A 23,859-nucleotide genomic window follows, 5' to 3' on the forward strand; every position below is an offset into this window, starting at 1 on the left:
TTTTGGGAAGGAATGTTGCCTGTGAGGGTGAGGAGGGGCTGGGATGGATTTCCCTGAGGATGCCCCATTTCTGGAAGTGTCTGAGGCGAGTTTGGAGCACCCTGGGACAGTGGGGGGTGTGGAAGGGGGTGGCTCTGGGTGATCCCTCAGATCCCTTCCCACCCAACCCATTCCATGTTTCCCTGCCTCGGGACACTCCGTTATCTGCCTTTCCCCAGCTCAGCACCAGGCTGTTTACTCCGACCTCCTGGCTGCTTTCCATCTCAGCAGTTCTCTCCAACTTTCTGAATTTCCACAATGAGAGGTTTTTTCCCCCCTTTTCCTGCCCTTTGGCACCTGCAAAGCTTCACCCTGTGTGCCTTTAACCAGCTTATGTTCCATGCTGGGGAAGCTTCATCCCCACTCCAAGAACAAAAAATGCTCCTTCCCTTCCCTCCTCCTTCCCTTTGTAGGTGCATCCCTGGCCAGGAACATTTCTGAGGAGCCCAAGGGTCCATTTTGAGGCTAATGAGATGCAGGAGAGAAATGCAGAGTTTGCACCTCCCTCCCTTTGTCCTGCTGGCAGATAAACCCCAGCACCAGTTCTGGCAGAAAAGTTCCAGATTAATGAAAGCTGCCTTGAGGAGCTCTTATTTCCAGTTAGGTTTTCCTTCCCCTCGCTGAGGCAGCTCTCCCAAGCCTCTCCCAACTTTGCTCTGACCTAGAAAAAAAAAGGCTTTTTAATTTTTTTTTTTTTTTGCTCCAACAGCTGCACTTTATTACATCTTCACTGGTGGTCTTTTATAGTTTATTAGCCAAAGAAACAGATAAGTATAATCCAGACAATTATCATTAGTGGTAATATATTGTAATCAGAGGCACATGGGCAGCAAAATCTCCATTCAGTTGTCCAGGGATTGGAGTTTCCAGGCAAATATTGGGGAATTTGTTAAACCATGTTGAAAAAAAGCAGTAGTAGATTTAGTTGGGGGGGTGGAGGCTTGTATTGTTTCAGTCCTTCTGCTTCTGGGCTCTTAGGGTTATTCACAATTTGGCTTTTTGAGCCCCAAGAAGCCTTTGGCTGGGAATGACTCATTTATTTTCAGAAAGAGCAAAGCTCCAGTGAGAATACTGCATTTTTCAGGGATGGGTTGGGCGAGGAGCTGGGCAGGAGGGATGGGCTCCTCTCTGGGAGCTGCCTGGGGAATCTCACACCAGAGCAGCACATCTGGGGCAAAAGGGGACAAAAGCAGCTGGTTTGGACTTCACTCTCCCAGCTCTTCCCAGGCAGGGCAGGGCCAGGGACTGGGGATGGAGTCTTAGTGTTCCATATTGTGTCCGTATTTAAGGAAGGAAGCGGCTTAAACGAGCCAGGTGGTTTGGAAATCCACAGGATTTAGGACCTTTCACACTGGGAGAGGATTTCCAGGGCCACAGGTCTCAATTTAACTGACTCTGTCTGACTCTCTCAGAGCAAGGGGCTGACCTGCTCACCTTGGCTTGGTGCCATTCCATTAGGGCATTGTCCTGCTCACAAATCCACCGAGGTTTTGGCCATGGGAATGTCCTGGTCACCTTGAATTGGTGCCATTCCTTTGGAGCATTGTCCTGTTCCCAAACTGGAGAATTTTTGGCCATGGGAATGTCCTGGTACCAACTCTTTGACTTGGAGCATTGTCCTGTTGCCAAAATTGGAGAATTTTTGGCCATGGGAATGTCCTTGTCACCCTGGCATGGTATCATCCCCTTGGAGCATTGTCCTTCTCCCAAAATTGGAGAGGTTTTGGCCATGGGAGTGTCCTGGTACCAACCCTTTGACTTGGAGCATTGTTCTTCTCCCAAAATTGGAGAGGTTTTGGCCATGGGAGTGTCATGGTCACCCTGGCATGGTATCATACCCCACTGGAGCATTGTCCTTCTCCCAAAATTGGAGAGGTTTTGGCCATGGGGATGTCCTTGTCACCCTGGCATGGTATCATCCCCTTGGAGCATTGTCCTTCTCCCAAAATTGGAGAGGTTTTGGCCATGGGGATGTCCTGGTCACCTTGAATTGGTGCCATTCCCTTGGAGCATTGTCCTGTTCCCAAAATGGGAGAATTTTTGGCCATGGGAATGTCCTTGTCACCCTGGCATGGTATCATACCCCACTGGAGCATTGTCCTTCTCCCAAAATTGGAGAGGTTTGGCCTGGTCACCTTGAATTGGTGCCATTGGGAACATGTTCCTGTTCCCAAAATTGGAGAATTTTTGGCCATGGGGATGTCCTGGTCACCCTGGCGTGGTATCATCCCCTTGGAGCATTGTCCTGTTCCCAAAATTGGAGAGGTTTGGCCATGGGGGTGTCCTTGTCCCAGGATTGGAGAGGTTTGGCATTGGGATGTCCTGGTCACCCTGGCGTGGTACAATCCCTTTGATCTGGGGCATTGTCCTGCTCCCAAAATTGTAACATTTGCCACAGGGATGTCCTGGTCACCCTGGCTTTGGCAGGGGTGACACAGAGGGTGCTGCCACCGAGGTGCCACATGCAGGGGTGGGTGTCAGACCTGTGGGACATGCCAGAGGTGCAGTCCAGGAGCTGCCCAGAGCAGTGAGGGATAAATTCCATCAGGGCTGCGTGTCACCAACATCTGCCAGCAGCACAGCTGGGAGGAGGATCCCTCACTCCATGTCCCTCCCACCTTCCCCACGGTCCCTCAGGCTGCCAGGAGAAGGCAGCCCAGGCTGGCCAGGAGCAGCTCCAGGGGTGCTGCAGGACCGGAAGCAGGAAAAGCAGCTTTCATGTCCTTAACGAGCCCCTAATGAGGATTTGGAGCAGCCACATGGCCACCTAATCCCCCACGCTGCTTCCTCATCCATTCCTGCACCTTTTCCCTCCAGGAGGAAGGGCTGGGTTTCATTTCCCCCGTCCTGGTGGGTGGATGGCCCCCACGGATGTGGCAGGAATCCCCCTCCCTGCTCCAGCCTCTCCTGGGCCATCCTGGTGCCTCTCCAAACTTCCCCTCACCTCATCCACCCTCCCTTCCTTTGGCATCTGATGCTTCCCAGATCTGTCATTCTTTTTATTTTACCTGTCCATCACCACTGGAGATTTTGTCCACTTCTTTTTGGTTTCTTATCCAAGATATCATCCCAAAAAGAATGCCCACATGTGTGTGCCAGCCAGGTCCAGCTCACAGGCTGCCAGTGAGGGTGTTTGACATGCTTGGAAACAAGGAGAGTTAAAGGTTGTATCATTATTTTTCCTGGTGCCAAAGCTCCAGCAACCCTTTCCCACTAAAAATGGGGGCTGGAGGAAGCAGTGGGATGAGGATTTGGGGTGGAGAGGGTGAGAAGACAGAGAGGTGACAGAACATTCCCACTCCTCGAGCATCCCCACCATCCCCAGGGCTTCCCAGCAGAGAGATGGGAAGGAATTTCCAATTTCCAAGGCCCAGATTTGTCAGCTGGGCTGAGCAGCAGACGAATCTGGCAGCACCAGCAATCCTGGGGCACTTTTATCTCCTGTGGCAGCATCTCTGCAACCCCATCCTTTAATTACGGGGAGCTGAAGGGAGCCTGGCATGGAGACGAGGTGGGAACATGATTTGGAGTGCAGGGAACGGGGTGATTTAGATGTTTTTTCCAGGGATAACCTGTCATCCTCTGAGGAGTTCAGCCCCAGGTTTCCCCTCTCCCCCCCCAGCCACAAGCAGAGTAATTTGTATTTTCTTTTCCTTATCCCTGCGTATCTCCCCTCACCTGCTCCTCCTAAGCTGCCTGGGCTGTAATCCCCTCTCAGCAGCCTTCCCTGAAAAGTGACAGGGAACAACAGCAGCTTATTCCTCAAGCTGCTTCCATGGCAGGGCCTCTCACAGCCCCTGTGCTGCTTTACCTTCACTTTGCCACCATTCCCACCAAATTTTCTTTTTTGTCAGCTTTGATTTTCCTGGCTTTGTGTTAAAAAAGGAAGTCTTGGGTTACACAGGGTGGGGGGATTTGGGAGTGGTTTTGGCTGTCACACCTCCTCATTATTATTGATAATATCAGAAATTAGGAATATCTTTTTCATGGTAAGAATTGTCAGACCCTGGCACCAGGAGTGCTCAGAAAACACGTGGTTTTACACTTTGTGCCTTAGTGGTGCTGGGTTGCTGGTTGGACTGGGGTTTGGGGCCCTTTTCCAGCCTTGCTGACTCCATGATCTGTTACAAGCACCCACATCTGCTCCAGGGTGCATCTCACAGGGACAGGAATTGTTCCCTTGCTCCGGGTGCATGGAGTGCATGTGTGACACATCCAGGGTTTGCTGGTGAGGCTTCCCTGCTCCTTCCCCATGTCCCTGCTTCCTGAAATTCTGTGTGCAGTCGTTCAGGCTCCATTTCCAAAGGGCTCTTAGGCTGCTGCTCCCCTCCCAGTTGATCCCAGTGCCTTTGCTGCCAGGAGGGCTTGGTGGTGCTTCTCCAAAGGCTTTGGAAAACTCTCCTGGTCCTTGCAGGGGTGTGCTGGGAGCTTGGCTGTGTCTGTGGATGGCCTTGGTGCCAGGCTCTGCAGCAGGAGCATTTGTCAATAACGTGCATGGGATGGTTGTGGAGACACTGGGGCCACGTGTGGAGTCAGGAATTCCTCGCAATAACTTGGCACCAGCAGGAGCCAGCTCTCCCTCTCCCCCTGCACGGGTGTTTGGCACCCCTGGCTCTCACCCTGGGATTGTGTTTCTGTCCACACAGGGAGAAAAACCTGGGCAGGGCTTGAAACCCCTTCTCCATGAATGCCAGGGGACTTCAGAGCTCTCAGGAATTTAGGATTCCTTGATTCCTTCAGGAGCCAGAGGCAGCTTTGCCTCAATCCTGAGCAGTCCAAGGAAGGTCCTGCCCTGCCTGAGCTGATCCTGCCTGGAAATTAATCCAGGGAGAGTGGGGAAGAGTTCAGTGGGCACAGGGAGGGCTTGGTGGGCACAGGGAGAGCTTGGTGGGCATAGGGAGGGCTCAACTGGAATAGAGAGAGGTCAGTGGGCACAGGGAGAGCTGGGTGAGCACAGAGAGAGCTCAGCTGGAGCAGGTGGGCACAAGGAGAGCTTGGTGGGCTTAGGGAGAGCTTGACTCCTACAGGGAGAGCTTGGCTGCCCAAGGAGAACTCAGTGGGCACAGGGAGAGCTCCTTGGGCACAGGGAGAGCTTGGTGGACACAGGGAGAGCTCAGCTGGAATAGAGGGAGCTCAGTGGGCACAGGATGAGCTTGGTGGGCCCAAGGAGAGCTTGGCTGGCCCAAGGAGAGCTCCTTGGGCACAGGGAGAGCTCAGTTGGCACAGAGAGAGGGCTCAGCTGGAACAGGGAGAGCTCCTTGGGCACAGGGAGAGCTCCTGAACCATAAATGACCCAACCTTTTGCTGGTGGAGGACAACCACACTGAGGGAACCTCCAATAGTGGTTTTGAACTAAAAAAGGGAAGATTTTTAACAGGAGATTGGGAAGGAATTCTTCTCTGTGAGGATGGGGGTGGCACAGGCTGCCCAGAGAAGCTGGAAAGCACTTCCTCATCTCTGGAAGTGCTCAAGGCCAGCTTGGAGCACCCTGGGACAGTGGAAGGTGCCATGGCAATGGCAGGGGGTGGAACAGGGTGATTCAAGGTCTCTTCCCACCCAGGGAATGTGGGATTCCATGGCTCCCAGAGGCCAGGCTGAGCTCAGGGCGCTCGGAGCCGGGCACGGCTGCGGCTCCGGGGAGCTGGGCCCCCTGCGCTCGGAAATGCAGCGTATAATCTATGCATTAAAAGTCCTTGTGAGACAGGAGCTGCTGTGCCTACACAGTTCCAGCCTCTTCCCATCCAGCCCTGTAGATATTTTTTAAAGCTCTGCCTGAGCGCAGTGTCCTTCCATTACGGGCTGCGAAATTGCACCGAGTCGATACCGGCAATAAAAAACGGGGGAAAAAATATCAAATCGAGCCTTTTTTTTCTCTCCTCCCTTTTTAAAACCCAGATTTAACTTCAAAGTGAATGGAAACTGCGTTGCTGATGGTTCTGTGAGCCCTCCCTGGCTGCTTGTTCCGAGGGGAGGCGTTGGCTCTTCCCTGTGGAGCAGGTCGGGGGTGGCAGTGGCTGCGTGTGACCTCGCTGGAGTCCCGTGGCTCTGTTCAGGCTGGGGCCCTGGGAGGTGCCAGGGAAGGGCCAGGAAAACACCACTAACAGCTGGGTCTGGGTGCCAGCACGAGGCTCCGTGGTTTGGGGATGTCTCAGGAAGGGTTGGATGTGGTGGCCGTGCTCAGGGCTTGGTGCACGGCAGGGCAGGGAGGATTCCCCAGCCTCCAGCCTGGAATCTCTGCTGGCATTGCCATGTCTGCATTCCCCCCATGGAGGAGCAGCTCAGCTCATCCCCATGGTCTTTATTCCCTGCTTTAGGTCCTTCCCAAACCTCCCCCAGCAGGGACAGAACATAAAAGAATCCAGGAAAGCCTCTGGGCTGATGGAATCCTCCTTCCCATGGTTAATAACTGGGAGAAATCCCTGCAGGAGCTGTCACCTTGAGCTGCTGGCGTTGTGTGTGTGCCATGTTGGGAAAGGGCATCCCTGGCACAAAACATCTCTGCAAGTGCACCAGGCCAGGCTGGAGTGGGTTTGGAGCCTCCTGGGCCAGTGGAAGGTGTCTCTGCCCCAGCTGGAGTGTCCTGAAGGTCCTTTCCAGCCCAAACCATTCCCTGATTCCCTGACCCCAAACCTGTATCCCATGAGAGCTCTCAACCTGGCCACCCTTTCATCCATCCCTGTTTCCCTCACCCTTCTCCTGGTGGATTTTTGAGCTTTACAAAGATTTAGGAGAGATTTTAGCAGCCCAGGAGCTGGTGAGGCCACGCCTGGAGCCTGCTGCATCCAGGACATGGCTCCCATTTAAATATAATGGGATTGTGTGGGATGGTGCCCGTAAAAAGCAATGTCAGGGCAGAGCATCTGATCCTCTCCAGGCAGCTGGAGCAGCTCCCTGATGACTTTTGCAGGTTGTTCCTCATCCCCAAGCTGTTGCAACAGACACAGAATATCATGGGATGTATATTTATATTTCTATTTGTATGGATTTGTTCTGTGCCAGCCTCGGGGGACGTGCAGGACCGGGCAGGATTGAGGGATCACATCCCCAGCTCACCCAGGGATGCTCCACACAAACTCTTGGTTGCAAAAATTCCCATTTCTGCCTGCTCCTGGCGTTTGCCCTTTGCAAACAGGCTCAGGGATGAAAGTTTTCTCTCAGCACCCACCAGCCCATCAGCACCCTCCAGAGCGAGCAGAAAATGGGATTTTGATAGGGCTGGAGTGGCTGAAACACCCGTGGTTCTGCCTGAACCCTGGATTTGGGTCACATCCAAAGCAAATTACACTCATCAAGTGACATTTGTGTCTTTTCTTTTTCCTAATGGCCCCCCAGGTTGGATTTCTATTTCTATTTTGATTTTATTTTTCCATTTTAAGAGGTGGGAAAGCTGTTTGTTCCCTCCTGGAAGTAAAATCCATCGCCAGGCTGCTCAGAGAAATTTTTCTTCACCAATCCCTGGCCTCAACCCCCCAAAATAACCATGGAATTTATGAATATTAAATTATTATCTCCAGAGGGAGCATCACCTTCTTGATCCCAACCCTCAGCCCTGGTATCCCCTGGGATAATTTGATTTTGTGGAATTAAGAGGCAGGAGCAACGTTCCAGTTCCTGCTTTTCCCTTTTCTGTCACATTCAAAAATATTCTCCATCAGATGTTCATGTTTCCTCAATTTGTAACACATTTTAATAATAGGAATCTTTCCCATCGCCTGGGTAAATTGTTGGATGCTGTGAATCCTTCTGGGGAGGGCTCAGGGCTCCTCTTCAGCTGGGTTTGTGACCCAAAAAGAGCAAAAATTTGCTGAAAAAAGAACAAAAAAAAAATCAGAAAAAGGAAAAAATTAACCAAAAAAAGCAAAAAAATTACCAAAAAGAGCAGAAAATTAACCAAAAAAGCACAAAAAAACCCCAAAAAAGGCAAAAAATAATATCCAATAAGGGAAAAAAAATTGTGCAAAAAAAATACCCGTAATATTTAATTATTAACTGTAAATTAAATGTATTAATTTAAATTTTAATCGGCAGTTATTATTTATTTTGCACTCATTTTTTCTTTTTCCTGGACTTTTATTGCAACTTCTCCACCTCTTCTTTCCCTTTCCAACCAGGAGCTGGGCAATCACCACATTAATTAAGAATATTCCGAATTCTGGGATGGTTTGGCTTGGAAAAACCTCACAGCAGGAAACTTCCTGCTGCACCAGGGTGCTCCACAATTTCCTTGGGTGCTTCATCCACCCAAAATATCCCATCCCAAACCTTTCCCATCTTTTTTTTTCCAGGTTCAGCAGCGTCTTCCCGAGCCTGAACATGGCAGTGAAGCGCCGGGAGCAGACGCTCCAGGACTACAAACGCCTGCAGTCCAAGGTGGAAAAATATGAGGAAAAGGAGAGGACTGGCCCTGTCCTGGCCAAGCTGCACCAGGTACTGAGGTGTCCCCAGAGCCACAATGCCAGCAGCGTTCCTGGGAAAACTCGGGAAAAGCTTTTCCCTCTATCTGGCATCTGTGCCATGAATAGAACATTTTGGGAGGATGTCTTTTATCCGTGTAAAAATCACATTTTTGACAGCACAACGCTGGTTTGGAGTGTTCAGTGAAGGGAAGGAGGTGCTTTTCTAAGAGAAAATGGAATTTTTTTTCCGAGAGAAAATGGAATCAGAGCCCTGGGAGCTCTGGGGGAGCTCGGAGGCAGCGCTGAGGTCGAGGCACAGGGGGGTTCCCCCCGACCTCCGCGTCTGAGCGAGCAGCTGGATGGGGAAGGGAACAGATCAGAGCATTTCCCAGCTTTATGTTTGCCACCTGTTCCCAAAAAATTCGTCTTGGAAAATTGCAGTAATTGGTTAACAGGAAGTTTTGCCAGATTCTTTTTGCTCTCTCCCAAATTTTGTGAAATCATGATGAGTTTGTTGGTTTTATTTTTTTTTAAATCAAATCTTCCCCAGCGTTTTTCCCCAAAATCTGTCGCTCCAGCAGCACGTGGCTTGATCCTCCCAGGAACAATTGATTCTCAGAGTCAAAGAAAATGTGTTTTTCTGATGAATTTCCCCCCAAAAATGAAGTTTTGTGTTAAATAACAGCCTGAACAAAAGACACCTCTGGTTTAACAGTAAGCAGCTTATTTTGCTCAGCCTCAGCGACTAAAGCTGGGGTTGGAAAAATGGGAATTCTTTTGTCCTGGTAATTAAGCAGGGTTTAGTTATTTCATATATTTTTCCTCTTAATGAACTTTTGATCTAATTCCCCCCTCCCCCAAAAATAAATCTTAACCAAACACTGAGTTTAAACACCTGTGAGAGGCAGCCTTGAGCAATCTTGAGCCTGGGGTATCCAGGGGGTCTGGATTTAATGGGAGAGGGCCTCATCTCATCCAGTTATTTTTAATTATTGAGCTGCAAATTTACATCCATTGTTTGCTCCAAGTTTTCTGCTCTTCTGCCCCCTGTGAAGAACATCCTGGGAGTTTCCCCACCATGAACTCCATCCCAGGAGTTTTCCATGAACTCCATCCCAGGAGTTTGCCCCATGACCCCCACCTTGGGAGTTTCCCCCATGAACTCCATCCCAGGAGTTTTCCCCATGAGTTCCATCCCAGGAATTTCCCCCCATGAACTCCATCCCACAGCTTTCCCTCATAACTCCATCCCAGGAGTTTTCCCCCAGGAGTTTCCCCCATGAACTCCATCCCAGGAGTTTTCCCCATGAGTTCCATCCCAGGAATTTCCCCCCATGAACTCCATCCCAGAGCTTTCCCTCATAACTCCATCCCAGGAGTTTTCCCCCAGGAGTTTCCCCCATGAACTCCATCCTTGGAGTTTCCCCCCATGAGTTCCATCCCAGGAGTTTCCCCCCATGACCTCCATCCCAGGATTTTCCACTCATGAACTCCATCCTTGGAGTTTTCCCCATGAGTTTCCCCCAGCAGTTTCCCCCGTGAACCTCCTCCTGGGATTTTCCCCATGAGTTCCATCCCAGCAGTTTCCCCCCATGAACTCCATCCTGGGAGTTTCAACGCTCCCAGCCTCATGGCAAATGATGAATTTTTTGCTTTGCTGGGCTGATTCCAGCCTTTCCCAGCCTGCAGCCAGTCCATGCCATGCCCCTGGCACACTGTCCCTGTCCCCAGGGCGGCGCCGCGGCCGGGCCGGGCTCTCCCGCTCCCCCCTCCCGTCGGAATGGCACTGGGATTAAGTGGCAGACTTGAACTGGTCTAATATTTCACAGCCCACCCCCTCCTGCCCTTTTCCACACCATCCCCGAGACATTTCCCGTTCTCCCCACGCTCTGTTTAAAGGAGCCAGTTGGATGCACTGAGCTGAAGGTCACGGTGACGGTGGGGACAGGATCCTGGAGCGACGCTCCTGGGAATCGCAGGGTGAGGGGACAGGGATGTGGCCAGGGACGTTCTCCAGCCTGACTGAGCTCTGGGAATGGGTTTTGTCCGTGTTTTTCTGAAGGAGAGAAGGCACAACCTCTCTGGGTGTCCTGTGGATTTCCAGGATCAGAGCATGGGTCCATTGGATGGTCCCATCAGGATCCATAAACTGCTCACTTAGGCCCCACCAGGTTCCACTGAGAGGTCACTTGAGCTCCACCAGGTTCTGTTAACTGGTCACTTGGATCCCACCAGGGTCCACTGAATGGTTACTTGAGTCCCACCAGATTCTGATGGATGGTCACTTGGGTCCCACCAGGGTCCACTGGATGGTCTCCTGGATCCCACCAGGTCCCATTGAATGGTCTCTTAGATCCCACCAAGGTCCATTGAATGGTCTCTTGGATCCCACCAAGGTCCACAGAATGGTCAGTTGAGTCCCACCAGGTTTGGATGGTCACTTGGATCCCACCAGGGTCCATTGAATGGTCTCTTAGATCCCACCAGGTCCCATTGAATGGTCTCTTAGATCCCACCAAGGTCCATTGAATGGTCTCTTGGATCCCACCAAGGTCCACAGAATGGTCAGTTGAGTCCCACCAGGTTCCACTGAATGGTCTCTTGGATCCCATCAAGGTCCACTGGATGGTCCCATCACGATCCATTAAGTGGTCACTTGGGTCCCACCAGGTCCCATTGGATGGTCACTTGAGTTCCACCATTGAATGGTCACGTGGATCCCACCAGATCCCCCTGGATGATCCCATGGGTCCCACCAGGCTGGTCACTGCTCGTCCCCAAAGCCAAGCAAAGCACCCCATTGTCCTGGGGTGGCCTCCATGGCAGGGGATCCCTGTCCCAGGACTCTGACCCCTCCATGTCCCCCCGCAGGCCCGGGAGGAGCTGCGCCCGGTGAAGGAGGACTTTGAAGCCAAGAACAAGCAGCTCCTGGAGGAGATGCCCAAATTCTACAGCAGCCGCATCGATTACTTCAAACCCAGCTTTGAGTCGCTGGTCCGGGCACAGGTGAGACATTGTCCCTCCCTGGTACCTGTGTCGTGTCCTGTGCCACAGTTCCAGCCCTGCCTGTGCTTTATCCACTGGAATTCCATGCCTTTATCCACCTGGGAATGCCATCTCCTTGAATGTGGGGTCCTGAGCTCAGGGCTTGGTTGGGTTTGAGGTGTTTGGGCTCATCTTGTGGCTCCTGGAGAAGAGGCTCCTGGGACATCTCCAGACCAAAGATTTGTTGGGAGAGGTGCCCAGCTTTCATTTCCACCCGAACGTGCTGTGGCTCCTCCTCCTCCTCTCCTCTCCCTTTGCCCTTTCCCTCAGGGGCTGCAGAGGGGCCGGGTCGGGATCTCACCAGGCTTTGAGAACCTGTGGCACCGCGTTCCGCGGCCGCCGGGGCGGGGAGGAGGGCGGAACGGGGCCGTGGGTGTTTCCCTGCGGCATTTTGGGGCCGGGAGCTGCCGCAGGGACCCAGGTGTGCTGCGGGGGGGCCGCCGGGAGGTGCCGGGAGCACGTGTTCCATCTCACCTCCGACTTGGGGGGGCCTCTGCGCGGAGCTGCCAGCGAGTTGTCTGCAGGCTGATTCACCTAGCAGATGGTGCCGATGCTCCCTGCGCCGCAGGGTGGGTGCTGGGGATGCTGTTCCTGCTGTTCCCTTAGCAATCCCTGTTCCAGCCCGGAATAAGCACAATTCCCAGAGCCTTGCTGGCCCTTTCCCCCTGCGGACCCCCTCCGTGGGTGAGACCTTGACACCTGAATTTTCTCTGCCCTCTCTGGGGTTTGTGATCCGTGAGTTTCCTCAGCTTTGCCCCTCTGGCTTCTCGCTGTTTGTGTCCCCATTCCCAAGGAATTTGGGGTGAGGAGGACGTTGGGATAGGTGTGCTTGGAGCACCCAGGGGTGCAAGCAGGGAGCAGCAGGGTGTCACTGCTGGGGCTGTCTGTGAGACTCCATCCATATCCCTCTTCTTCCTTGGGAATCCTCTGCTTTCTTTCCCGTCTATCCGCCCTGCCTCTCTTCAGGTGAGGAATTTGTTGGGAAAACCGAGTGAAATCCTGTTTTTAGCACCCAAAAAGGCAGCGTCACAACAAAGCTGATGCATCTCCCGTAGGCTGGACTTAAAGCTGGTCCCAGATGGATGCAGCTCCTCACATCCCTCCCTCCCTGCCAGCCTCCATGGGAGCTGCATCCCTCTTCCCTCCCAGCACTGGCTGCATCCTTCCACCCCCGGGGAGAGGTGCTGGGAGGAGAGCTGGGAATATTTGTGCCAAAGCTGGGCTTGGGCTCCGTGTGCCCCCCTGGCTCAGCAGCTCTGGGAAGCATTTTCCCACTGAAGTGGCTGAAATAAAATGGAAAAGGGATGTGATTTGCCCAAGGTAGTGAGTCAGTGGCGAGCCAGGAATAGCAGCCAGAGCCCTGAGTCAGCTCAGCACTGCTCACCTGCAGGCACCTGGCTGGGAAGGGCAGGCAGGAGCATCCCCATCCCAGGAGAGAGCTGGCATGGAAATACTGCCCAGCTTTCCCTCCCTCTGTGCCTCCCTGAGCTGGTTAGCAGCTGGGCAGGGTCGTGTTCCTCGATGTAATTTCTATTTTCAGCCTTTTCTGCAGGTACCTCTTTAGGAGTGGGATGAGGCTGGAGGTGAATCCCACAGGGAAAAGGCTGGATGGGGTGGGACTGGGATCAGCTGGCCCTGTGCAGGCTGCTGTGACTTTGGGGTTGTTTCTCCCTCAGTCAAACCCACCATCCAAATGCAAAACCATGTCATTTTCCTGATTTTTTGGCCCTGGAGGCAGCCAGGACTTAAAGCAAGACAAATTGTGTGACAGTGACACCATCCAGTGCCACGATGAGCTGGGAAGGGACCAGCTGCCTCTCGGGGAAGGGGAAGGACCCTGCTCCCAAGCACCTCCGTGGCTTTGACCTAAGGAGACCCTCCCAAGGCTCTTCCCCAGCCAGTTCCCATGGCACAGCCTGGCTGTGCTCCCAGGGCTGGCTGTCTCCTGACGCCGGGACATGTCCCGAGCTCGCAGGGCTGTAACATTCAACACCAAATTCTTCTCTCCACCCACGGGCCCGGGCCAAGCCAAGGGAGGCAAATATTTCCCTGGCTGGGGGCTTTGAAGTGGCCACATGGAGATGAAAGGGGGAGATTTTGGAGCTGTCGCTGGTGTGAGGCGTGAACAGCACTTCCTTCCCGCTTTGTGCTTTATTTTCCAGCTAGAAAACATGAGATTCCTTTGGGTTTGAGTGGAATGGGGGGAAAGGTGGGGCTGGCAGGCAGGGGTGGTGCTGTGGGCTGGGGGAGCCTGGCCCTGGCAGTGCCCCTGGGTTTGTTTTGGGTAGGGCTGCCCCAAACAAGCAGCCACTGGGCCATGGTGGCCAGGAGCTATAGAAAATGCACGGAACACAGCGTCCCCAAACAGAATTAGTTCAAGACAGGTGGACTCGGGGCCGCTGGCTCGGGCTCAAAGGCGAGTTGGAGCTGGGATTTGATGGGATGGGGACAGAGCATATGGCATCCATAGCTGGAAAAGTACTGGGCTGGCAGAGCAGGTAGGGCAGGGCGAGCTGGCTGCCCCCTGTCACTGCCACCAGTTCGGGGTGCATCCCCTCCCTGGGGGGGTTTCCACTCCAGTTTCAACAGGAGAAATCGTGGGGGGCTCGATGCCAGTGGGATTTTGTTGATGAAGCTCGGGAGACTGGGCTGGCGAGGCAGGGCAGCATTCCGGGGGTGCCAGCTGCTTCTGCACTGGGGCCTGCTGGGGGACAGGGGCGTCCCCAGGGATGCCCAGAGGGCCCTGGGGACACGGGGTGTCCCCAAGGACACCCACAGGCCCTGGGAACACGGGGTGTCCCTGGGGAAGGGATCAGTGGCTGAGGGACGTGGGTGGAGGGGAGCAGCACCAAGGGGTTCGCTCTGCTCTGCCCGTTCAGAGCAGTGGGGGTGCTGGGGACAGTCCTGGGGACAGTGCTGGGGGGCAGTCCTGGGGACAGTGCTGGGGGGCAGTCCTGGGGAAAATCCTGGGGACAATCCAGGGGAAAATCCTAGGGTACAATCCTGAAGGACAATCCTGGGGACAGTCCTGGGGACAATCCTGGGGAAAATCTAGGTTGCAGTCCTGGTCCCAGAAGAATTCTCAGGCATTTCTGGATCCTGATGGGGGGCCAATTCCGGAGCCAATCCTGGGGGACAATTGTCCCCAAAACCTGGGGAACAATCCTGGGACCAATCCTGGGGACAATCCTGGGGGGCAGTCCTGGGGACAATGCTGGGGGACAATCCTGGGGAAAATCTAGGGTGCAGTCCTGGTCCTGGAGGAATTCTCAAGGATTTCTGGATCCTGGTTGGGGGGCCAATTCTGGAGCCAACCCTGGGGGACAGTTGTCCCCAGATCCTGGAGGACAATCCTGGGACCAATCCTGGGGACAATCCTGGGGAACAGTCCTCGGGGACAATCCTGGGGAAAATCTAGGGTGCAGTCCTGGTCCTGGAGGAATTCTCAAGGATTTCTGGATCCTGGTGGGGGGCCAAGTCTGGAGCCAATCCTGGGGAACAATCCTGGGACCAATCCTGAGGGACAGATGTCCCCAAATCTTGGGGGACAACCCTGGGGGCAGCATCTGCCTCCAGGCCTGCCACCCCGACAAGATTCAGCTTTTTCCATGCTGGGTTTGGCAGTGCCACTTGGCCATATGCTACTGAGCAGAGCCCATCTGACTGCAGCCTGGGGACAAGGGACACGGAGGCTGCTCCAGGGCTCTGGCACCCCGCTTGGCACCCCTGCCCCCAGATCCCTGCCCACCCGTGGCATTGCCAGAGGATTTCAGGTGTTTGTGGCATCTCTGGCTGGCAGCGGGGCTCAGAGGGCGTTCGGGGTGACCCAGCTGTGGGGTTGTGGTTTGGGGGGCGTGCGGGGATTTTGGGGGGCCCCTGCCAGCTCAGCCCTGTGCAGGGTTCGTTAGTCACTGTGTAAATGAGCGTTGCTGTGACTCAGCTGGCACGGCTGCGGGGGGGAGCCCCGGCCACGGAGCAGCCCCCGGGCCCCTGGCATGGCCGGGCCTGGGAGGGGGCTTCAGGCAGCCAGCACTGCCCTGTGGGGTCCCCACCACACCCCCTGAGGCCTGCCCAAAATCGGCATGGCTTTGAGCAGGATTCGGGGAGCTGGTCTCCATGGAGACCGTGGATGTCTCAGCACCGGTGCTGCTGGAGATGCTGGGGCCCTCGTGGGAAACGGGGACAGCGCTGGCATTGCCCGCCCTAGGGGGCTGCGTGCCCCTCTCCCTCCCTGGGGGGTGGGGGGGGATATCCAGGGCAGGATCCCACACCTGGCACGGCCCCGGGGGTCCTGCAGTGCCAGGGGTCCCTGTGGCACCCGGGGGGTATTACAGCAAGGGGTTCTGCAGCTCCGGGGGTCGCACAGGCAGCACTGGCATCCCGCAGCACCGGGAGTGCCCAAGCAGCATTGGGGGTCCCACAGTCAGGGCTGAGCCCCCCAGTGCCGGGGCTCCCACAGCACCGAGGGTCCCTCCCACCGGAGGTCCTGCGGCACCGGGGGGGTCCCCCAGCGCCGAGGGTCTCCCCGGCAGGGCTGGGACCCCCCCTCTCCCCGCTGGAGCCCGCGCCCGAGCAGGCACCCCGCTGCCATCTGCCTGCGCTGACCCACGGGCTCCCGCGCCGGCGGGCGCTGCTCGCTGCCGGAGATAATTGGCGGTGCTAATTAGCACGTTATTAACACACCCCTCCTCCTCCTCTTCCTCCTCGCCGTGCTTCGCGCGGGGCACGGCGCTGCCGGGCGTGCCCCCGAGCCCTGCCCGGTGTGCCCGCCGGGCCGTGGGCACCGGGTGCTGCCGGTGGCACCGGCGACAAGCGAGGGGACAGGCGGCCGCGGGAGGGCGGCGCTGCCGGTGGCGGCCCCGCACGCGCGGCTCGCAGATGGGAAGCGAGCAGAGAAGGGCAGCGCGTTATTAAAATGTGTTGAGTTGTAATAATCCGAGGGGGCGGCACGGCCGCGGGGGAGGGAGCTATTCCAGACACCAACGCCGCGCTCAGGGGCTGCCGAGGGCACCCGGGGGGTGCGCTGGGGAAGGAGACCCCCGTTCCCCTCCCTCCCCAAGCCCCCTTGCTCCAACAGGTTGTTTACTACACGGAGATGCACAAGATTTTTGGGGAGCTGACGGCGCAGATCGAGCGGCCCGGGCTGAGCGACGAGCAGCGCGAGCGCGACAACGACGCCAAGCTGGGCGAGCTCCGCGCCCTCTCCATCGTGGCCGACGACTGAGGCCGGGCTGGGGGCGGGCAGGGCGCGGGGATCCCCCCCCCTCACCCCGGATCCCCTCCCAGGGTGGACTTGTGGGGCTGGAGCTGCTCCCGTCGCCCCACGGCTGCGGGCTGGCTTAGTCTGTGAATGAGTTGTGCCTTAGATTTTGGGGTGTGGAGGAGCAGGAAAGGGAGTGATCCCGCTCAGATGAAGATGGGGTGCTGGATTTTCCTAGGTTCCGGTCTCCCTTGGCAGCCCCAGAGCCCAGAGGGTGAGACCCCCACTCCTTCCCCTCATTTTGTGCCTTAGGAGCCCAGTGGTCCCCTCAGGGGAGGGGAAAATCACTCAAATTTCATTTTTTGAAGTACAGAGACAGGGTGATGCTTCTCATGGTGAGCATCCATCCTTCTCTTCCCAGGAATGCTACAAAGAGCCCCAGAGCTGGGGGGTGCAGGGCGTGCCATGGGGACCCCAGAGCAGGGACAGTGGGGACATCCCTAAGGGACAACCCAGCCAGGAGCAAACCTATGGCAAACTGGGGGGCTGCACCCCTTCCTGGGTGTGCGGAGGGGCCGCAGGGACTCCGTGCTTGTCCCCAATAAAGTTTCTGGCAGCGCAGTGCGGCCGGGGCCGTGTCGCTGTCACCGCCGGTGCCGGTGTCGCTGTCACCGCCGGGCCGCTGTCGCCCTCTGCCGCCGCCCGGCCGCCACTGCAGGGGGGACACGGGGGGCTTGGAGTGTCCCTGGAATGGAAAATTGGGATCGAACATCCCCCCTCGCAGCACGAGGAATGGAGTTTTCCTGTACAACAGAGGCAGTTTGGGGCAGGGCTGGAGCCTTTTGGGACAAGGAGAGGCTGCCCGCTGTGCCCTGGGGTGGGCAGGTGCTGCTTGGGATACGGGGTTGAAGCCCACCCTGGAGAGGTTCTGGGGGAGGTGACAAAGGTCCCTCCTCTGCCTTGGGGTGGCACGAGGCTCCTGCTGCTCCAGGTGAGGGCACACGGCTGCAGGGAACAGGGAAACCATCACCACCTCTTCCCACCAGGACCTGGCTTTGGCAAACCTGCACGAGACAGGGAACGGGGCTCGGGGGTGTCCTGGGAAGCCCAGCAGAAAATGGGGATGGAACCCCTAAAACCAGGGTTTAGGAATCCCTAAAACCAATATTTGCCTTCCCAGCTGGAGCAAAGGGATGGAGCAGAGCTGTGGGAAGGCTGGTGGCTGTCCCCAGTGCACAGTGAGGTCCCCTCCAGAGCATCCCGTGCCAAGGCTCCTCCCCAGCTCCCAGCATGCAGAACTTCATCCCTCCCTCTCCCCTTGTTCCTTCCCAAGCACATCACATGCCAGGCCAGGTTTAAGCAAAATAAACCCAGTTACCACGGTTACCCAGAGCAGGGATGCTAAATATACAGAATATAGATATTTATATATATTTTTAACTACCATGCATGGAGCCCGTGAGCCCGAGCAAGGGACACGGGATCCAAGCGCTGCAGACCTCAGTGTGCCTCCCAAATGGGCCAAGATCCCTCTGTGACCTGCAGGTGTTGATTCCTCCCTGGATTCAAGCCCACCTGGGCTCACCTGAACCCACCTGGTGGCTTTGTCCCCATCACAGTCACCCCGTGTGGCACAGCCAGACCTCCCCTGGTCCCCAGCACCCAGAGCATCCCCAAATCCCAGCCCCTGGGCCGTGCCTTCAGCTCCTGCTGCCCTCCCAGCCCTCAGGAGAGGGATGTCACCCGTGGAAACTCAAACCCAGGCGTTCCCAGGGATTCACTCTGCCTACTCTCCGCAGTGGTTGGGGAGGAGAATTCCATCTTTTATAGTAAAAAGTGGATAATTACCGGGTTTTGCACCACCCACAAGATCCCAGCGTTAATAGGGAGAGCTGGCAGGAAGGGAAAACTCTACAATGAGGAACGTGCTCAGCCTCGGTGGCTGAGGCACCCCTGGGTGAGGCTCAGCAGCCCTCGGACCTGCAGGAGCAGAGGGAAGGGAGGCTCTGCCCCGGGAGGATCCGTGAGGAGCAGCGGGGCCATCCCAGCATGGGATCATTCCCTGCTGGTGAACAAACCTCCTCCTTTTATCTCCCCATCAGGAATTCCAGGTTGGCCCAGTGCTTGTCCCCCTTGCTCCCCAAATCCCCTCGGGACAGCTTTAGCAGGTGCCAGCCCACGCCAGTCCCTCACAAACGGGATGAATTAACCCTCTCCAGGCCTGCCAACACCAGCCCACATCTGGATCCACACCTTGATTTTCCTTGTCAGGTGCTCGGGAGCTGCCCCGTGTTCCAGGTGATCCAGGGGTGGCTCAGAGAGGCTCAGACCTCCTTCCTCCTCCTCATCTGGGCCCTGGAAGGAGAATCAGCATCCCCTGGAGCAGCCTCGGTGATTTCCTTGGGATCAGCCACTGGGATCTGGCTGGGATCCCAGTGAGGGGGAAGGTGGAGGTGGCAGAGGGGCAGCAGGGGAGGGGGTGCCCAGACCCCCACCCCACCCCGGGGGCACCCAGCCCCATCCTTCCCCCACCTCCCCGAGCCCCTCCCCATTGCTCCTCACCCCGGGGGCTCAGGAGAGCAGGGAGAGGCGATGGGAAGGGGGTTGATGCTGGAAGGGGGGGATAAAGGATAAAACACACACACACCCCCCCAGCTGTGCTCCAAAAACCCTTCAGCACCCCCGATCCGGCCGTGAGCCAGCCGGGGGGCGCTGCCAGGGCCCCCCCGTGCCCCCAGGCCCTGCCGTGGGGGTGGGCACGGCGGGGACGGGCACTCACGGTTCCCGGGAAGGAGCGGCGGACGCTGCGGCTCCGGGGCTGCTCCCGGAGCGGGGCCGGCGGGCGCTGGGAAGGAGAAAACCCCAAGTGACGGTAGGAAATCAGCAGGAAAAGGGGGAAAAGGAGGGATAAGGGGATACCTGATGGGAGAGCGCCTGGCCGCGGCTCGGGGCAGCATCTTCCTCACCTGCGGCTCCGGCGACACCACGAGGGGCTCCGGCAGCGCCGAAACAGCATCGAACCCCCTGCTCACCCACCCCCCGAACCGGGGAGCCCCCCGAGAGAGCCGCGCTGCTCCCGGCAGCATCATCCCGCCCCGGCGGGGACCCCCGGCGCCCCCTCCCCACCAACCCCCGGGGGGCTCCGGGGGCAGGACGAGTTCGGGGGCTCGGCAGCCGCTTGGGCCGTCCGTGGGTCCGGGCCCGGTGGGACAAAAGGGGCGGGAGAGCCGTCGGAAGTGATGCGGCAGTGACGCGCCCTCGCGTGACGTCACGCCGGGGTTAGGGGCGTGACGTCACGGCGCGCCAGAAAGCACCTCGCTAAGAGCCGCCTCTTTGTGGGTGAAAATACTTTATTGGGGGAAAGAAAAAAAGGTGAAGGGGGTGCGCCAGGCCGGGGACCGGCCCCGGGCCGGCGTGACGTCATGGGGTGAGGTGTGACGCAGTTCCTCCATCCAGGTGTGGCGGTGGGACCCCCGGTCCTACCTGCAGCGGCCGCCGCGCAGGGAGCGGCGGGTCAGGCGGGTGAGCAGCACCTTCACCCGGCCCCAGTGCGAGCGCCCGTCCTGCGGGAGAGCCGCGGTCAGCGGGGGCACCCGGGGCTCCCCCGCCGCTCCCCGACCCTCCCCGGCCGTACCTTGTCCGGTGCCGGGACGCCCGGCCCGCCCTCGGTGGGCTCCAGCAGGCTGGGGGAGCTCACCGAGTGTCCCCACAACCGCCGGCACGGCCCGGGGTCCGCTGCTGCAAGGGGGAGCAAAGCTGGTCAAGCTTAGGGGCCGGGGGGCATCGTGCTGCCATGCCACATGCTGACCCCTCACCCTGTCCCGCCATCCCCGGTGCTCACCTGGCCCCAGGTGCCACCATTCCTGAGCCCACCCTGCTCACCTGGCACCGGTGTTGCCATTCCGCATCCCCCAGTGCTCACCTGGCACCGGTGCCCACCCCGCTCACCTGGAGCCTGGCTGTCCGAGCAGGAGCGCGGCCGGAACCCCTCGCCCCTCCACCCTGCTCACCTGGCCCCAGGTGCCACTATTCCTGAGCCCACCCTGCCCATCTGGCACCGGTGCTGTCATTCCGCATCCCCCAGTGCTCACCTGGCACCGGTGTTGCCATTCCGCATCCCCCAGTGCTCACCTGGCACCGGTGCCCGCCCCGCTCACCTGGAGCCTGGCTGTCCGAGCAGGAGCGCGGCCGGAACCCCTCGCCCCTCCAGCTGCCCAAATCCTGCCTCGGAGGCTGCCGGCTGGGCTGCGGGCGAGGAGAGGACGGCCGGGGTGTGAGGCGGGACCCCCACAGCCCCCGCCCGCGCATCCCCCTGCCCCCGGCGCTCACCAGGGTGGCCGGGCGGGCTCCGGCCGCCTGCTGCCGCAGGGCTCGGCTGTCCTGCTGCAGCCGCGCCAGCCGCTCCAGCATCTGGCACACGTGCTCCAGGTAGCGCAGCCCCTGCCCCGACACCGCGGCCTCGGGCACGGCCCGGGGGTCCCGAGGGGGCCCCCCCGTAGCCCCCTCGGCCTCCCGGGGGTCCCGCGGGGGCTCTGCCAGATCGGCGGCGCTGGCGCTGCGCCGGCTGAGCTGGCGCGGGCAGCGCTGCCTCCTGCTCCGCTGCGCTGCCTGCAGCAGCCGCCGGCTGGCCGAGCGGCTGCGGGGGCTCCGGGGGGGCTCCTCTCCGGGGGGCTCCTCCGCCGGGAAGCCGTCCAGGGAGAAGCGGCTCTGGGAGCACAGCGGGGCGCAGGGCGAGTGCTCGCTGCTGGTCATCTCCACGCCGGAATCCTCGGACTCGGACTTGAGGGGCCTGCCGGCGGCCGGGGGGCTGCTGGGGGGCTGCGCTGGGGGTCCCCGGGTGCTCATGCCCCGCGGGGGCTGCCGCGGGCTCTCCTGCAGCCGCCGGTAGACGCTGGCGGAGGTGCGCACGATGCAGCTCTCGGCCGACTCCCAGGGACCATCTGCGGGCAAGGGAAGAGGGGTGGGCTCAGCTGGGGCAGAAAACTGGGTGCCCACCACCCCTGCAAGGCCCCTGCAGCAGCTCCAGCCGTGCCCAAGGCCGCTCTCCCCCCTGCCCAGCAGCTGGGAATACGCTCCTACAACCCCAGTGTGTTGTCTCTACTGCCCAAAAACACGGCCCTGGCCTCAGCCATCCTCCTCTTCCTCCCACGCTGAGCTGCTGGGGGGCACCCACGGCCCCCACCCTGACCTGGGCAGGGCTTTCGAGCCGGGTTCCTCCTGTATCCCCCTCCAGCTCGGTGCCGGTGACCCAGCACACAGCACCGGGGGATCCCGGATCTGGGATGGCTCCGGCACCACCAGCTCCTGGCACCCGTCCCCGTGGGAGGGGTGGCATCGGCAGCCGGGATGTGCCCCCAGCACCCCGCAGCTCCAGCCGGGATCGTGCTGCACCCACGGCCAGGTCTCCGTGCCCAGCGCTCCCTTCCCAGCCAGGCCGCGGCTCCGGGAGCTGCCAGCGGAGCTTGGGCACCTCCTGCGGGCTGCCCACCCCCAAAGCCCCGCTCGGGGGGCTCGACACCCCCCCGAACGCACTCACAGCAGCTGAACCTCCTCTTCCAGACGGCGCGGGAGCCACCCCACATCGCCGAGCGCCAGAGCCGAGTGCCGGGCGCGCGTCCCGGCGCTCCCTTTTATTGCCACCCCGGCCGGCCACGGGCCCTGCATCCAGAGGCACCTCATTACCCGACCGGTTCCCAACTGGTTCCTCGCAGCCTTTGGGATCGGCGATACTGGCTGGGCCGGTGGTTAAGGACTCCCTTCCCACCGCAGCTGGGAAGGCGAGAGGGCTGTTCGGGCGCCGGCAGGCAGCCAGGTGCCGCCTGCATCCCGCCGAATTCCAGCAAACTCACTCAGGGCTCCAGCGTGGGCTCAATTCACCGCTCGGGGGTCGCGGTGCTCCCAAATTCCTGCCCCTCCTGCATCCCCCGGGGGCTGGAGGGGCCCAGGGGAGCCGGGACAACCCGGCCGCTCGGCGGGATCGAATCCCAGCAATGGCGGGGAGCAGCCCGCCCGCCCCAGCAGGATTGAATCCCAGGAATGCCGGGGGGCAGCCCCTCCACCGCGGCTCCGTGGCCGCTGCCAGCATCCCCCTTCCCACACGCCGCGATTCCACAGGCTCCGGGACCCCACGTGCCAGGAGCCGCCACTACGGGGGTGTCACCGCAGCCCCACGGGCGTGGGGGGCACTGCAGGGCGAGGAGGGACGTGGGGGTCCCCATCAGCTCCTCCTGGGGTGCCCCCCGCGGGGGCAGCTCCAGCTCAGCCCCCGGTACCTCCCAGATGTTGCTGCTGGAGGGGTCCCGGCACAGCTGGAGCTGAGGCACACTCGGAGGTGGGCCCTGGGTTTGGGGACCCCCACGCCGCATTTGGGGACGGCATCGACCCGTCAGCCCAAACACGGGAAGGGAAAAGCTGAATTCCCAGCGCAGCCGGTGCCTGGGCCCCTCCCGGCAGGGAGTGGGGTGGAAAACAGGGCTGCAGGGACCCCTTTACACAAACTGGGGGTTCCGAGGACCCCCCGGGCTCCTTCTCAAGCACAGCCAACACAAACCGGGGTTCCAAGGTTCCCTCTCCAGCAGACACCTCAAAGCAGAGATCCCTGAGGGATCCTCGCGGGCTGGGACCCCGAGGGAGCCCCCAGCCCCGGGACCACCGACTCACCGAGGTCAGCGCGGAGCGGCTGCACCGCGAAGGCTCCGCGGCGGCGCAGCATCCTCGGGATGTACCGGGAGCGAGGGGTGAAACCGGGAACAGGGCAGGGAGCCCGGGGTTGCTCCTCCGCTGCTTTATCCGGCAGGGCCGGGGGCGGCACAGCCCCGGGGCGGGGCGGGGGTGGGGGGCCGCCCCCTGCCTGGGCAGCCCCTTCGCCCCCAGCCCCAGCTGCGCTATCTCAGGAGGGCTCAAAGCGTTTATTCCCCTTTTCCCCGTGTGGAGAGGGCGGGAGGGGGCAGGACCATCATCATAATCATCCTCCTCCCTGCCTGGGTGTCATAGAGCCGTGGAATGGTTGGGTTGGCACCTCAAAACCCATCCAGTGCCACCCCTGCCGTGGGCAGGGACACCTCCCGCTGTCCCAGGCTGCTCCCAGCCCCTTTCCTCCCGGGATCCAGGGGCAGCCCCAGCCGCTCTGGGGTGATTAACCGGGAATTCGATGGGGAGAGCTCCGTGACCGGGCCCGGG

At 58.9% G+C, this 23,859-nt stretch overlaps 2 protein-coding genes across 3 annotated transcripts in view; one reads left to right on the forward strand and one right to left on the reverse strand.

Annotated features, from left to right (window-relative positions):
- Positions 1-18,066, forward strand: part of BIN3 (bridging integrator 3) — a 44,345-nt gene extending 26,279 nt beyond the window's left edge. For both annotated transcript variants that reach the window (XM_039698305.1, XM_039698306.1), the window contains 3 exons: positions 8,325-8,466; positions 11,307-11,441; positions 16,558-18,066. In XM_039698305.1, coding sequence (XP_039554239.1) covers positions 8,325-8,466; positions 11,307-11,441; positions 16,558-16,704 — 424 coding nt within the window. In that variant the 3' untranslated portion in view covers positions 16,705-18,066. The remainder of the gene's footprint in view (positions 1-8,324; positions 8,467-11,306; positions 11,442-16,557) is intronic.
- Positions 17,620-23,642, reverse strand: CUNH8orf58 (chromosome unknown C8orf58 homolog). The gene is given in 9 exon segments (XM_039698304.1): positions 17,620-17,744; positions 18,934-19,035; positions 19,460-19,525; positions 19,600-20,418; positions 20,838-20,925; positions 21,010-21,620; positions 23,341-23,487; positions 23,490-23,604; positions 23,607-23,642. Coding segments are annotated over 6 exon segments (1,155 nt in total). The 3' UTR covers positions 17,620-17,744; positions 18,934-19,035; positions 19,460-19,525; positions 19,600-20,260.
- Between the last annotated feature and the right edge of the window lie 217 nt (positions 23,643-23,859).

Source organism: Passer montanus, unplaced genomic scaffold (assembly GCF_014805655.1).
Source record: "Passer montanus isolate IOZ18808 unplaced genomic scaffold, ASM1480565v1 scaffold123, whole genome shotgun sequence".
Lineage (NCBI taxonomy): Eukaryota > Metazoa > Chordata > Aves > Passeriformes > Passeridae > Passer > Passer montanus.